The sequence below is a fragment of the Pangasianodon hypophthalmus genome, chromosome 2 (assembly GCF_027358585.1).
Source record: "Pangasianodon hypophthalmus isolate fPanHyp1 chromosome 2, fPanHyp1.pri, whole genome shotgun sequence".
NCBI classification, from domain to species: domain Eukaryota; kingdom Metazoa; phylum Chordata; class Actinopteri; order Siluriformes; family Pangasiidae; genus Pangasianodon; species Pangasianodon hypophthalmus.
Genome location: NC_069711.1, coordinates 23,380,030 through 23,396,982, shown reverse-complemented (window position 1 = coordinate 23,396,982; position 16,953 = coordinate 23,380,030). Strand labels below are relative to the sequence as shown.

The 16,953-nt window shown below is 40.0% G+C and overlaps 1 protein-coding gene across 8 annotated transcripts in view; it reads right to left on the bottom strand.

Moving 5' to 3' along the window:
* Positions 1-4,107, bottom strand: part of lrp8 (low density lipoprotein receptor-related protein 8, apolipoprotein e receptor) — a 179,182-nt gene extending 175,075 nt beyond the window's left edge. For 4 of the 8 annotated variants that reach the window (XM_026933514.3, XM_026933515.3, XM_026933511.3 and 1 more), the window contains exons 1-2: positions 3,912-4,106; positions 3,223-3,342 (exon numbers count right to left, since the gene is read on the bottom strand). In XM_026933514.3, the coding sequence (XP_026789315.3) occupies positions 3,223-3,342; positions 3,912-3,978 (187 nt within the window). In that variant the 5' untranslated portion in view covers positions 3,979-4,106. Of the gene's footprint in view, positions 1-3,222; positions 3,343-3,911 lie in introns of all 8 variants that reach the window. The other 4 variants (XM_026933516.3, XM_053242292.1, XM_053242298.1 and 1 more) reach the window with 2 other exon arrangements.
* Between the last annotated feature and the right edge of the window lie 12,846 nt (positions 4,108-16,953).

Below are 16,953 nucleotides of genomic sequence, written 5' to 3'. Positions count from 1 at the left end.
TGTGTGTGTGCGTGCGTGTGTGAGACGTTGCTACAGCCGTCTCTATGGGCAACCAGAGAAGAACCCTCCACCTCCCCGAGCACAAAGCGCTAAACACGATCCTTGAGGAATTATTTTAATTCCACATGTCTGCCTGAATCCACGGGAAACCGGGAACAGACCCTACTCACATCCTGTCTGCTGAAGATACGGTATTAAGAAAGACAAGCTGACACACAGCAGAGCCAGTGCCAGCAGAGAGCCAGGTGCTGAGCTGGAAGAGCAGCCAGGCTGGGAATGCTACCTCGCTGGAATACCCACACACAGACTCCTCTGGGCTGGGCTTGAGTTGTGTGTTGTTTTAAAGCTCACAGAGGGAGGGGAGGAACAGGAGGAGCGCTGGCTGCTGGCATGACGCGAGTCACAGCGCCAGTGGACAATCAAGCTACAAGCAGTAATGCCAGTCATAATTAATGCCCACTGTGCCGCCTGCGCCCTTTAACTTCTGTCTGCATGTTATGGAAATTGAGTGTTTTCAGATTGTGCTTAGAGGCTGCACATGCAAACTCTTTCCTCACTTTTACTGAGAGTATTAAAGAAGCAGCCCTCTGCTGTCTGCAGCATGAATCGCAGTTGCATTGAAATCATTGATGCCCCCACTTTGTATGCATAGTCAGTTGTCTTTTATGGTGTAAGGAGCAGAATTACGCAAGAACTAATTCCTGGACCACAAAATGTAAACAGACACCTGAAACAAAGAAACGTGCCTAATCCATCGCATGACAATATTGTAGATTGTGGTGTATTAGAAATTCTATCCTTTTTACAGGCTTAGAAACACTTTGAAACACTACACACTGCACCTTTAACAAGTAATAAAAAATATAAGTTCTATGTATCATCTACAGCAAAGAAACTGCTTAGAAACTGCACATGAAAAATAAAATACATTTTTTTTAAATAAAAAGTTTTAAATATGTATTATAAAGTGTTGATTGTGCCCTTCTTCCACATGTCCTCTGGCTTTCCAGCCTTAACCACCAACAGTAAATGATGCCCACTCCTACTTCTGAGCGCCACTTCCTGGAAAAGCCCGCAAATCTGGAGCTTTGACCCTGGTATAATCTCACATGGTCCAAACTTGACTATGACTTTAACCGAGGCTTTAAACTTTAAACACTGTACATGTATAAAACTGTTGGTCTTTGGTGACAGCTGACACTGCACAACTGGATCCATCCATCCTACCATTTGGAAGCGCATACTACGTTTCTGTCTACTAGCTAGAATGAGAGATTGACCCAGCAGGACACACCAAAACACTCCTAATGGTGATAGGTGGAACCTTTTTACAACTACTTCTCCAAGTATACAACATATATAGAGTGCAGAGAGAATTGGAAGAAAGCTGTGTCTCAAACCAATTCAGAAAATTAATTAATTAATAAAAGAAATCAGGTTTAAAAACAGGCTCAAATTGTACAGTGTACACCTGACTGGGTTGCCAGATTGCAAGTGTTTACCCCTCATCCCCACGCAATTCACTGTAAAGCTCCCAAACACTATTATATACAACAGAGTTTCCCAAATATTTTACAGCCAGGGACCCAATTAACTGTGAAAAAAAAAATCTACATACTCCCTCAGTACAGTTGTGTATTATGAACATTAACTACAATACTAATTTTAAATATTAGACTCATTAACTAAAATGTGTTCAATAATATCCTGGGTATTTATTGGAGCCTTAGAGGCTTTAAATTTCTGAACCCTTCCCCTCACAGAGCACATTATTTAGCAAAATTGTCATTAGATTCATGTTGACTTGTTTTTGGGTAATTATGGTTTGGATTAAACTCTTTCAATTCACGTGAACAGTGCATTCAGGTGCGCTGTTGCTCTTTCTCCTGCCAGTAGCTCGTGCAGAAACTCAGATGTTACGTGTCCTGTGTGGAACGGCCGATGTCTTAATGCAACGTTTATAAGCAGGTTACTCATTTCGGTATTGTTACCAGAAAAGTAAGTACCAGAAAAACATGTACTCATACACAGTCTGAAAAAACGCTATTGATGTGTCCCTACTAATAACGATAACTTTGATAATTGGTTGTGATTTCCACCACTTTAAAAAATAAAAATCAGAATTCCAATTAATACAGTATAAAGTTCTGCACAGAACTAACATTTAAAGAACTCCCATAAAGTGCAGCACATGGGATTCAGTCACACTGTCCAGCCTGAACAGACGATTACGTTCATGCTTTCTGGCTCTGTTCTTACATACAGGAAATTCTGGTCGGAGTTCATGGGCAAGTGATCTAAGATGTCCCAATATAGCACTACTCAGTGATATCTCCACAGATATGCAGTGCCTGAACATCTTAAATCTTTCATATTAATAACACTAACTAATGCCAAAAGGACTATATTAGTTAACTGGAATCTACAGAACACTGGCTTAAAATCATTCTTAGTTCATTTTTCATTTCTTCTCATTAAATCAATTGCTTTAATCAAGCTTCTGCACTTTAATTTCAACTTTTTGCTGTTTATATATTTGTATTTCTCTTTTATCCTTTAATATGCTTTGTTTTAATTTTGTTTGCATTTATGTAAAGCACTCTGAATTGCCTTTGTGTATGAATAAATAAACTTAATTAAACTTGTCTTGCCTGGCTTTGCCTTAATTCAATAGGAAATCATTAAAAAATCCTGGTCACGTTTCTTTGCTTTTTTTTTTTTTTTTTTTTAAATATATAAATAATAGCTTGAGAGCTGGCCACTCCATCTACACTCAACCACTGAAGCATAAGTTCATATTTTGGCATGTTTTTCTCCTTTTGTATTAATTTACTTTTTAAAAAAAAAAAAAAAAATTCTCATCATGAAATGAAAAGTTGCTTTTTTTGTATATAATGCTGTGACGACTAGATATGTAGTTTATTGCTTTTGCAATATGGGAAGAAAAGAAAAGAAGAGAGGAATAATATAAGGATGATAAGTAAATAAGTGATAACTATATTTATCTGAATGTCTTCTAAAATAATAATAATAATAATAATAATAATAAATCCCTGCCTCCTCTGGATATGCTTTAAGGACCCCTGGAGGTCTCCGGACCCCATTATGAGAACCATGGATATGCAGTACATAAACTACTGTAGCCTATGTATAAAACGCCTGAGCAACGAGGGGAAAACGAGTCAATCTGGCAACCCGGAGTCGGTGGAGTCTCTCACTCACGGCAGTGCTCCTCGTCGCTGTTGTCCGAGCAGTCGTCGTCGTCGTCGCATCGCCACGGTGTGGGAATACACCTGCCGTTTCTACACCGGAACTGGCCCGTTTCACAAGCTGTCTCACTCCCTGGAAAGAAAGCCACCATTTCCAAAATAAATAAATAAATAAAACAAAACAAACACACACAGGAATAAAAACAAGCCGGGTTAGGCTACCTCAGTATCTACACAGTCACATTTACCTGGCCGTGCTGGCGTTTTGTTTCCCAAATAATGATGCGCTCATAATGCGCAGACAGGTCGGTGTTTCCAAATAAACACACAACTATATTAACATTATATACACACACAACTATATTAACAATAAACACACACTATATTAACAGTCCACTTTTCTTTCCTGGAGTTTATTTTAAGGGTTAAAATGGCTATTAGCTACAAAGAAACCTAATACAAACGTTTATTACAGGAAGCGCGAGCGAGCAGCACGTGAAGCCACAACACTGACAGTCGGCTTTATTGATTTACTTTCTTAATTTCTACACCGACATTTCTGCTTTCAGAACATCACTATCTCTATTAGAGAGCGGTAATACAAGCAGTAAGCGAGCAGGAGCCTCTCTCTCTCTCTCTCTCTCTCTCTCTCTCTCTCATATTCAGCATTATGACAGCCTAATTTCCGTTGTAAACACCCACCTTTAGAGTAGAAAGTCTCCATGAGGAACACGTGTAAAAGCAGTAGTTTTCCTAGTCCTGTCCGCATGCTTCACGCTGGAGGCTCTGCACTCATATGAGACGGAAACACGCAGCCCTGCTCTCCGCTTCCCAGTTCCTCCTCCACTGTGCTTCACCTCGCCGGACTCGCCGCCGCTCCACTACCCATTTGAATGGGCGACGTCACGGACGGTGGGCGGAGTCACGGCAGCACGCGCGTGCTCCTGTTAGAGGTGTTCACGATGTAATTCATCACCTAAAAATATCGAAAAATATCACGGTTTCACGGTATCATTGTATGAACTGAAAATGAAAGTGCAAAATTTATCGTGAAATATTAATACATAATACACTCCTGGGCAAAAAAAAAATATGAGTCCAAATATTAAGCTTTTAATGGTCTTAACAACAAATCATTAGTCAGCAAATTACCAAGAATTAAGCCAATGCCCTCCTGAAAGCATATGCTACCATGCTACAGCAGACAAGTAACACACCAACTCTGGTGAGGGATTTAACAGAGTGACCTCTACTCCAGAATGTGAAGTAAGAAAACTGCAAGCCCACAGCTCCTTAAAATATCTTTGTTTGTTGAAAATTAAGGAAGAAACATTTATGAGTATAATAAATGTCACGTCACGTAATCATCAAGCAAATGTTTGAAAATGTAGATAGAAATTCTTTAGTACCATGTAATCACATCAGTCTGAATCTAAAATACAGACCTTTATTTTATTTTAATATTTATTTGAAATGTGTGCGCAAATGTGTGTGTGTGTGTGTGTGTGTGTGTGTGCATGGCGCCCTGTGATGGAGGGGCATCCATCCAGGGTGTATTCTCATAGTTTCAGGGATAAGCTCTGGATCCACTGCAAAAACGACTGGGATAAAAGATACTGAATATGAATTAATGAATTATTTAATTTTATTTTATTTAACGTATGTGTTTGTTTCATTGTCAGTAACCTTTATCCCAGTCAGGGAGGTAGTGAATCCAGAGCTTATCCCTGGAACACTGGCACAATATGGGAATACACCCTGGATGGGATGCCAGTCCATCACAGGGCACCATGTACACACACATTCACATATTCCTTCACACTTAGGGGTAATATAGAGTAGACAATCCACCTACTGGCATGTTTTTTGGGAGCTGGGAGGAAACCAGAGAACCCAGAAGAAAAAGCCACGTGGACAAAGGGAGAACATAAAGTGATAAAGTGTTTACTGATGATGAATAAATCAATACAGATGGGGAAGACAGACTATGCTGACTAATGCTGATGCTTTGCATTCTTTAGGTCGAGATGAAGGAGTGGCTGAATACCACTGGCACCACTTTCAAAAGGTTGTCAAACAGCATTGTGGGTAATGTAGGAAACTGTCAAGGAGAGAAGTTTAAACTTTAAAATGTCATGTCAGAATTTCATTAAAAAAAAGTCTTGGATGGAATTGAAGATTGCATCTTAATTATAAGGATTAATATGCAAGTCATTAAGGGAGGATTTGTGCTATAACAATAAGACATTTAATTAACCCAAATAGATTGGACAGGGATGTTGTAACATAGTTGGCCCCCAGCTTACTAAAACTCTCTATATCCATGAATCCATGTTCTGTTATTCCTCCAACTCCAACTCAAGTTTCTAGACCATCTAGAAGAATATCGATCTATGGTATAAAAAGAGATTAAGTAAAGACATTAAGCAAAGGGCCAGTAGTAGTTCATTTACTACTGTAACAAGCACTGTTTCCGTTTCAGTAACATAATGAGGCATAAACAATGACTGAATATCTAAAATTGTTGTATAAAGTATAAGCTTATATCATTTGCTTTTTTGTCTCTCAACTAGAAACGTGGAAAGACTTTCTCAGCTGTTTCTATGCCATTTATTGTGTTTGCATTGATTGGGCAACAACAGATGGAATTTCCTGACACTTCCTGGTTCCTGGTACTTGCTTGCCTGTAAAAGATCTAGTCACACCCATTCTCTCTCTTCCTCTTACTTTGCACCAAGCCCAGCATTAGCAGAACATTGAGACACCAGAGCTAGTGTCTTTCTTTTTCATCTTCTAAGAAAATAATTTGTCTCATTTGAATTTGGTGCAATATTGAAACAATATTTATAACACATATATTTGGTGTTACATATAGCAAGTCACATACAACAAACATTTTCCTCTATACAGCTTTAATTCAGATTTATGAACTGTTCCTCTTAGATGTCCTCTTGTTCATTTTAAAATCATTTAATATTAGCACTGCTTGTACACACACACACACACCCAAACACACCCACCCACCCACACACACACACACAAATCTTTTAATATACATTACCCAGTTGCTTTAATAGGACCACCTGTACATCTGCTCATTCATGCAATTTAGCCAATCAGCCAATCATGTGGCAGCAGCAGAATGCATAAAATAAGGTCAAGAGCTTCAGTTAACATTCGCATCAAACATTAGAATGAGGAAAAATTGTAATCTCAGTGAATTTGACCGTAGCATGGCCAGACAGGCTGGTTTGAAGATTGGGAAAATGTCACCTGGTCCATTTTCTGTGCCCACTGTAGCCTCAGATTCTTGTTCTTGGAACCTGACGTGGCCTTCTACTGTTTGATGTGTTGTGCAATCTGAGATGCTTTTCTGCTTACTATGGTTGTAAAGAGTGATTACATATTTGACTTCCTTCCTGTAAGCTCGAACCAGTTTCACACACAAATGTCTCTAGAGTTTACAAAGAATGGCGTGAAGAACCAAAAAAACCATCCAGTAAGCTGGCAGAAATGCCTGGTTGTTGAGAGAGTTCAGAGGCGAATGGCCAGACTAGTTCTAGGAGGCAGGAATTCTACAGTAGCTCCTGTAAGCCAGGAACAGGAATCTGAAGTTACAGTGGGCACAGATTTACCAAAACTAGACAGTTGGGTATTGGGTATACACCAGAAGATTTTTTTTTTCAATCTTCAACAGTCCAGGCTCAGTTTCAATAGCAAATGAAATAAAGAAACATGATCTACCTAAACTCCAACATTGTGAACCAATTCTTTAGCCTTCTGACTTTCCTGGTTCAAGCCATAAATGAAGGGAGCTTATATTTTGATAAAATTAATACATTGGTTAAACCTTTTGAGTGAGTTTAGGCCTTTTGCAAATGAAACAGTGTGTGCGGGTGCAAAGTGTACATTAATGTGGTGCTTGCATTTTTATAAACCGTGCTTAAGCAGTGAAAAAAATCGACGTATGGTGTGTAGAAGCCAACACTAGCTCATTAGGAAGCAATGCTAGCTAGGATAATAAGCTAAATAGAGAAGAGATAGAGTTAGCATTTCCTAGCTAGGTAATACATTTCAAAATAAACATGGTGGAGAATGTATATTTAGGACCATCCACCCCTAGAAATGCTAAGAGAGGCACTAGGTGGATTCATGAGGGGTGGTAAAGTAAAATGATGATGACTATATATAGCTGCTTTCTATCCCTGGAGATGCTTCCCCATGTGATGTCCCCGGAGAACCATCTGACAGGGCATGAAACCTTTGTCTACTTCTCAAAATCCACCTATTTTTATCACCTACTGCTCTTATTACTAACCTGACTTATGAAGTATTCAACCATTTCTCTCCATGGAGGCCACTCAGGTTGTTTGTCATCTCAAGATTGTAGTACTGCAGTTCACTTCTGGCAGGTCTTCCCCTGTGTACCATCAGACCCATGTAACTGATCCAGAATCCAGCTGCACTTTTCAATCTCCCCAAGTTCTCCCACATCACCCCGTTGCTATGTTCCTTCCACTGGCTTCCTGTAGCTCATCATATCAGATTTAAAGACTGATGCTTACCTATAAAGCCAAAAACAGACCCCCACCTTCTAGAAGGCACTGACTACCACATTCTCTTCAAACCCCAAACATGGCTTGATATGACATCCATCAAGACACAAGGCAGAAATGCATCAAGACTCTTCCTTGTCCTGGGAATGAACTCAAACATGTGTACGTTCTCTGTTTTCCTAGCTAATTTTTCTAACCCTAATTCAGGATTCTGAGATACACTGCTTGTACTATATTCTATGTTGCAGCAGGTAAGATTAGATTCCTCATAATGTTAAAAACCTTCCACTCAGCCAATCAGTCTGGACGGTGCAAAAGTACCCACCTATTACTCGTCACCCACTGCAACCTCTTTTCTGAGATCGTCTGTGATTTAATGCTGCCACTCATGCAGGATGATGACTGTCATATTTCAGATCAGTGGCTCAGTGAATTGAAGGTTAGCTAAATGAAGGGTAAAATAACATGAAGGGTGTTTCCCCAGAGGAAATCGGTCAAAATCCATTAATAGTAATGTGTGAGCATATAGTGGAACATACACCCTGTAAATAAGCATAGCCACATTCTTATTCCTACAAAATGTAGTGTGTGTTTAAGTGTAAAACTGTTTTTTTCTAACCTCCATTAAACCTCCTTTTGCCTTTATTTTAATTTTCGGGGGTTGCAACCGGAAAAAAGGAAAACAGTTGGTCATAGCAATACCAAGCTTTGATGGAAATTAATGAACGAATCAGTAAAACATTATAAAAACTCTGTTGAGCTGTTAAAAATGTACATGTTTCCAGAACTCCAAAAATATGCAAAGATTAACCAGACTTGCTTCTCACACTGGGTAACACTCAACAAGTTTAATTTAGAATTACAAGCCATAACATTCTGATTACAGTTTTTTTCCCCAATCATTCCCCCGAACACTAACCTCATTCTGAAAACTCGAAGTACAATTCCCTAACCTGTAAAAGTATTCCTCATGACATAAACTGCCTAAACAATGACACAATAAATGCCATTTTAATCAAAACTGAACAGACTGAATATGTAGTGCTGCTGACAATTCAAACACAAACATGTCTCACACAAAATAGAGAATAAGAAAGGTGTTTATTTCAGTATAAAAAAAAATCCATGCATTGACAAATGACACAAGGGCAAGTCTGGTTACAATAATGGAAACAATGTCAAAATGCAATTTCTTCATGTAGCGATTCCAGTCAGGTAATAATTTATAAAGAACAAGATGATGCAGCGATACTTCACCTTGCAGGGCACAGAGTGAAAAACCTTATTGAATTTTGCAGTCTCTTTTGGGAATGCACAGCAGTGATGTCCTTACAGCTATTGCCTCCAATAAAGACATATACATTACCTTTGAGGAAAGGAGAATAGGGCAGTAGGAATTTAAAGAATTGTTGATAAACTCTATGTTCAGTACTGTGTATGCACATGTACTGTGTATGCACTTAGTACTCCTACACCTGTTTTAATTCCTGAACATCCATATTACACACTATATGGCCAAAAGAATGTGGACACCTGACCATCACACCCATACGTGGCTCTTCCCCAAACTGCTGCCACAAATTTGGAAGCACACAATTGTATAGAATGTGTTTGTATGCTGTGGCATTAAGATTTCTCTTCACTGGAGCTAAGAGGCCCAGACCTGATCCAGCATGACAATGCTCCTGTGCACAAATCGAGCTCCATGAAGACATGATTTGCCAAGATTGGAGTGGAACAACTAGAGTGGCCTGCACAGAGCCCTGCCCTCAACCCCGCTGAACACCTTTGGGATGAACTGGAACGCCGAGTGCTCCCCAGGCCTCCATGTCTGACATAAGTGCCTGACCTCACTAATGCTCTTGTGGCTGAATGAGCACAAATCCCCACAGCTACACTCCAAAATCTAAAGCCTTCCTAGAAGAGTGGAGGTTATTATAACAACAAAGGGAGACTAAATGTGGAATGGGATGCTCAACAAGCACACATGGGTGTGATGGTCAGATGTCCACAAACATTTGGCCATATAGTGTAGATGTAACAAATGACCAGTTTAAAACCTCATGCCATACTATTAGCCATGGCTGTTTCAATGGTATTCAGTATCAGAGTGGAAATTAGGTGAAATATTCAGATGTCTTCACCATTTCTTCTCTCCTTCGGTCCTCTGTGAACCTCCCTGACCAAACAACAATGCATGGAAACACCTAATGATCATTACCCAATTGATGTGGAGTTTTGATGCACTATTTGAGAATGATGATAGTGTCTGTAATGAGACTAATCCATGTAAGCAATTAAGAAGAACTATAACAGCATGTACAGCATGCTTTGTACTGAGTGAAGACAAAGGCCACCTTAATGAATTGTAACAACTATAATCTCTCTAGATTACTGCAGAACAGCTTATAATAAGTTTACTAAGTGCCAGCCAAAGGGGAGCTTAATGGTGCTGGATATCTTTGGTATTTGAGGTAGACCTGCAATTATTATGTATTCTTATAGTTTAATAAAATGAAAAAGAAAATTTATAACTGTACATTAATTTTAGGCAATATAATCTTTTATGTCATTGCCATTGTGGTTGCAGACTTTGAAACAATTTGCATGACTGAAGGCTGACATTAGGGGCACGGCTGGAGTTTAAACCTTTTTAAATTCCTTTCATATGAAATCAAACATAGTCCAAACACATTTCCCTTGCCCATTCAAATTTGTGCTATTTTTTCCACTTTTCCCCCAATTTGTTCTTACCAGTTCCCACCCACTAGCCAACTCTCCCCTCTCAGCTACCGACTGGGGAGTTTGAAGGCTAACACAGACTTCCTCTGAGACATATGAAGCCAACCAACCGCATGTTGTCGAACTGCTGCTCATGCATCACAAGGCAGTGTAACACACTTGGAGGAAAGTGCTGTCCACCTTCTTCCACATACATGAGCCCACAGATTCCTATGATTGGCCAGTGTCGCTGTGATTGACAGAGGACAGAGTATATCATCCCTCCTACCCAGAGAGCATGTCCTATTTTGCTCACTTGACTCCCGGCCACAAATGGCTATGGCATCATCAGGATTTGAACTTGAATTGTTGGCTAAACCTGATTTTTCATCATTTTTGTCTGTTTTCTAGAGTGAGTATAAGTATGAGTATGTTATGCAGCAATACCTCGCAGCCTAGCATGAATACACACACTTGAGACACTGCTGGTTTTAGTCTCAGGTGTTTAGACATAAAATGAGAATGTGGAGGTGAGTTCTGAGGTGATTCATTTCAGAAGAATGAAATCTGTAGCAGAAGTGTGTATTGGTGAAGCACTTGTGCTCCAGTGTCAGTAGGCTGGAGCATAGTCATTGTCTGTCAAATCTTGAAAGGAAGAGAGAGAATTAGAGGGCGGGTGAAGTATAGTATCTCCATTATCTCAGCTACTTTGTCTCACCCCGAATGAACCTGGGAAGGTATCTTTGTCCTCCAGATGTAGGTAGACACATCTGGAACAACAGGTGATGTTGTTTGGAGAGCTGTCCAGCATGTTTGTATGGTCGCTAGCCATGGTGCTGATCCTGAACCAGTGGTATTTCAGGTGTTGCTTTTTGTTACTTCTTTACCTTAATTAGTACTGTATATGTGTCCAAACATAAAGTATGACTAGCATTGTCTGGAACTTTGGAACATTTTATTCTGCCATTGCTCATAAGTGTCTGATCTAATACCACCAGAAGTGGAGCATTTCGATTTTTGTCATTGGTCTTGTTTCTTATCTGTAGCATCAAATGCAATTTCACCCTTCAGTTTCCTGCAGTCCAAATTAAATTCTGAAAGATCCTGTTGTCTCAGCCAGCTGCTCCTGCTCTGTTTGTTTTGCCCTCCTCCGGGTATCAATATTCAACCAGGCTCACTCGCCAGTTAAGGCTCAAGACAATGGCAATAGTAAGAGGACATTCTGGTCTACTTACAGGATGTATGTAAATACAGTAAAAGGGAATTATTTATGGGTTTAACAGTTTGTGCTGCAGCTTTGGGGCTTTTTACCTACAAACCCTAAGGGATTAACATGTTTGTATGGAAGTCAGATGCCATGAAGAGATCAAAATCTCTCTCTCTCTCTCTCTCTCTCTCACATACACACACACACACACACACACAACACACACACCACTTAACCTGTAGACTCTCTCTATTCTTCAGGTACCGTCCCCATCATCACAATAATACATCCTAATAATCAGCTCATCTAAATGCAAATCACAAGGAGAAGAAGATTTCCTCAGCATATTGAATATAATTTCACATCACACACCTGACTGTGATTCCTCAGGGTTTAACTGTTTAGTGCACATAACTCAAATACTAATATTGGGCTGGGAGCCAGTAAATTTTTATCTAAATATTTTAGAAGCTGAGAGTGAAAATGAGGGGAATATTTGCAGGGTGAAAATCTCTATAATATCTCAAAGGAAGAATTTGAGCAACACTGCATTATTCCAAAACATTAAAAGCAGTATTCAGAGCTGTTACTTGTACATAGTGAGGTGTTAATACAGAAAAAGTGAGCATTGATATTCAGGTCTCAGGCATAACTATGGATTTACATGCTACTCAGTCAGGAAATGCACACAGGACGATCCTGACCTTGAACTTAAGTCTGTTTTCCTTGCTAAATATCAGCTCAAGAGAGGAGCAGTAGGAAGTCCAAGTCCCATGCCACTGCCTGACAGATGTAAACATAATATGTTTTGCTGAAATATATGTTAAAAAATAATGGAATATCATTTGATGCCAACATTAAATGCATAAATATGATACTATAAATTAATTAATTTGATCATACCTGTAATGTCTGATTCATATATCATATTATACACCAATCAGCTATAACATTAAAACTACCTGCCTAATATTGGGTCCCCTTGTGCCATCAAAACAGCTCTGACCCATCGAGGCATGGACTCCACAAGACCTCTGAAGGTGTACTGTGGTATCTGGCACCAAGACATTAGCACCAGATCCTTTAAGTACAGTAAAATACAAGGTGGGGCCTCCATAGATCGGACTTGTTTGTCCAGCACATTCCACAGATGCTCGATCGGATTGAGATCGGGGGAATTTGGAGGCCAAGTCAACACCTTCAACTCTTTGTCATGTTCCTCAAACCATTCCTGAACAATTTTTGCAGTGTGGCAGGGCGCATTATCCTGCTGAAAGAGGCCACTGGCATTAGGGAATACTGTTACCATGAAGGGGTGTACTTGGTCTGCAACAGTGGGTAGGTGGTACGTGTCAAAATAGCATCCACATGAATGCCAGGACCCAAAGTTTCCCAGCAGAACATTGCCCAGAGCATCACACTGCCTCCGTCAGCTCGCCTGCTTCCCATAGTTCATCCTTGTGCCAACTCTTCCCCAGGTAAGCGACGCACATTCACCCGGCTGTCCACATGATGTAAAAGAAAACGTGATTCATCAGACCAGGCCAGCTTCATCCATTGCTCCATGATCCAGTTCTGATAACCCTGTCCTCAGTTCAATGGTTGTCCATCCTTGAACCCCTTTTGGTAGGTACTAACCACTGCATACTGGGAACACCCCACAAGACCTGCCGTTTTGGAGATGCTCTGACCCAATCATCTAGCCATCACAATTTGGCCCTTGTCAAAGTCATTCAGATTCTTACACTTGTCCATTTTTCCTGCTTCCAACACATCAACATCAAGAACTGACTGTTCACTTGCTGTCTAATACGTCCCACCCCTTGACACCCCTTGGCTGATCGGTGTACATATTTTTATTTATTTTGTAAGTAGCCTTTGCTTTAATTTTAAATCATATTGCAGTTGATACTGCAGCAAAGAAAAAAAGACCAGAACTACTTCTTCAGTCAGCATTTTCTATCGTTCATTTTTTTTAAGGTAAATGCTTGCATTTAAAGGAGATAACTGAGATATCTTGGACACTTCTACTCAAGAAAAATCTGGCAACCTCAGAAGCATGAAATACATGCAGGTAATTTTAATAATCTGAATGGGCTGCTTAGAAAATCAATTTAAGCAAATGCTGCATAAACTGAGTCTGAATAAAATGCTGCATAAAAATTGATTGAATTGATGAAGTTAGCAGCTCTCAATTCGGTGTAGATAGTGTGGATTTTTTTTACTTAATAGTGCTACTTATTGTTATCTTTTTTGTTCTTTTGTAAATTGTTTGGATCTGATGTCAACTGCATTTAGAGAAAGCCAAAAAAAAAAAAAAATCCTGTCTAGATCTTTGATGAAATGCTCTGATTTATCAGTGTCCCCATTTCACAAAGCTTCACCAGGAACTGATTAGAAGGAGGCATGGTTCCTCACAGGAATAATGGTTCGCCTAGTATTATGGTGAAACCAAAGCAGATAGGAATATTGCAGGCAGAAATCCAAGATAATGATATCTACACCATCATGTAATGAAGGGAATGTGGTGAAAACAGTTAATGCCTTAAATTCCCAGGACCTAGACTGACAATCCTCACCCTCATAACTCCAAACTTTTCCTTATAATTGTATTGTGGTTACTGAATAATTCATAGCAATCTCTGCATGATATCACTGAGAATGAATAGCTCAACAATAATCCAGGGGTTTAAGGGGGTTACACAGGAAATCCAAACAAGATGCGCTCATTGTTGTTCATTTTTCAGCACTCAGTGGTTTGGTGAGCAATAACAGAAACACAATTACACTCCAGTACAGGATGTTTGTCATGATCAAGTCATGCTATAAAGCTTTAATCAGTTGGTTGGGTTGAATTACAGTAAGGATCAGGGGGCGTTTTTAATCTGCGGTTGTGTGAAATCGTTTTTGAACAAGCTGCTTTAGAGGAAAATGGAGGAGTGTATATCCTGTGGACACATACCTCTGTTGTTGTGCACACTATCATGAACACACAATTATTTCAAATGCTCCTTGCCCTTTGTACTTAGAGGAAAACAATACCAAGCACTGAGCTCCTTCAGCAAGGCTTAATAAAGCAGTCATGCATTGAAACTGAAATAAGGCATTGGGCCTTTTTTTAGAAATGGCTGTGGTGGAGGCTAATAAGGCCAGTGAGGTTTGTCTGACCCTGACTGCTCACCGAGGTACAGTAAATCATTTTACAGTGCGGAGAAATGAAGCAATTTCCTGCAGCATTGGTGAGGAAGGGAGAAGGAGGGAAGGATCCTGACTCAGCATCATCTAAAATAGTGCGTAAAGTGAGTAACTTGCAGGAGAACTGAATGATATGGAAAGATGGCATGGTTACAGAAGTAAAAATGGATATGACTGTCAGTGAATAAGGAAAAGATGCTAAAAAAAGTGGGCAAGAAAGACAGGAATAAAAATGTCACACAGGAGGGAAAAGAAGACGGAGATTTTCACTTCACATATCCCTGCGAAGTATCCCTTCCATTGTACGAAAGATTACCAAACACCTTAGAACCAGAGAGAAGAGCTTTGTGAGAGATTAGTCTGTAATCCTGCTTTAGTCCCATGGCAAGATGACCAACACATGACACAGACTGAGGATCAAGAGACAGAAAATGAGGTCACGAGAGACTTGGCATAGAGATCTTTTGGATATGGAAGTACATAAATAATAGATAATGAGCATGAAGAGAAGATAATATTACACAACAACAACAACAACAACAACGGGTGATGGTAAAAAAAAAAAAAAGTTTGCACTATTTTAACCACTTAAACATCAGGCTTATTTTTCATTTATACACTATATTGCCAAAAGTTTTGGGACGTCTGCCTTTACATGCACATGAACTTTAATGACATCCCATTCTTAATCCGTAGAGTTTAATATGGAGTTGGCCCACACTTTGCAGCTATAACAGTTTCAACTCTACTGGGAAGTTCCTCCACACTAAACTCACTCATCCATGTCTTTATGGGCCTTGCTTTGTGCACTGGTGCGCAGTCATGTTGGAACAGGAAGAGGCCATCCCCAAACTGTTCCCACAAAGTTGGGAGCATGAAATTGTCCAAAATGTCTTGGTATGCTTAAGCATTAAGAGTTCCTTTCACTGGAACTAAGGGGCCAAGCCCAACCCCTGAAAAACAACCCCACACCATAATCCCCCTCCACCAAACTTTACACTTGGCACAATGCAGTCAGGCAAGTACCGTTCTCCTGGCAACCGCCAAACCCAGACTCGTCCATCAGATTGCCAGACAGAGAAGCGTGATTCGTCACTCCAGAGAACGCGTCTCCACTGCTCTAGAGTCCAGTGGCGGCGTGCTTTACACCACTGCATCCGACGCTTTGCATTGCACTTGGTGATGTAAGGCTTGGATGCAGCTGCTTGGCCATGAAAACTCATTCCATGAAGCTCTCTACACACTGTTCTTGAGCTAATCTGAAGGCCACACGAAGTTTGGAGGTCTGTAGCTAATGACTCTGCAGAAAGTTGGTGACTTCTGCGCACTGTGCCCCTCAGCATGCGCTGACCCCGCTCTGTGATTTTACGTAGCCTACCTCTTTGTGGCTGAGCTGCTGTTGTTCCCAATTGCTTCCACTTTGTTATAATACCACTAACAGTTGACAGTAGAATATTTAGTAGTGAGGAAATTTCACGAATGGACTTATTGCACAGGTGGCAACCTATCACGGTACCACGCTTGAATTCACTGAGCTCCTCAGAGCGACCCATTCTTTCACAAATGTTTGTAGAAGCAGTCTGCATGCCTAGGTGCTTGATTTTATACACCTGTGGCCATGGAAGTGATTGGAACACCTGAATTCAATGATTTGGAGGGGTGTCCCAAAACTTTTGGCAATATAATGTATATCTTAAAGCACGTTATTCTGTATTTTTAATTTATTATTTCATAGCTACAGTCTAACCAATAGGAGAAGGCAGGGGCAAGGAAAAAAATACATACCTTTTCACACATGAAATACAATATTGATTGAATAAATATGGATAAGATGGAATAATGCCTTTGGAGGAGAAACTGAAATAAAAGATTAGCAAACATTGTGCAATCAAAGTACAAATTACACAAAGGTTTGAGTAAGATTCGTGTGGTTTAAATGAAGGAGCTGGTGAACTGCAAGCACGTCTTTTCTGTTTTCCATTTTTAGTATCTGGAAGAGACACAGCATGATTATGGACTACAGCAGGAGTGTCAAACTCATTTTAGGTTGAGGGCTGGAAAAAAT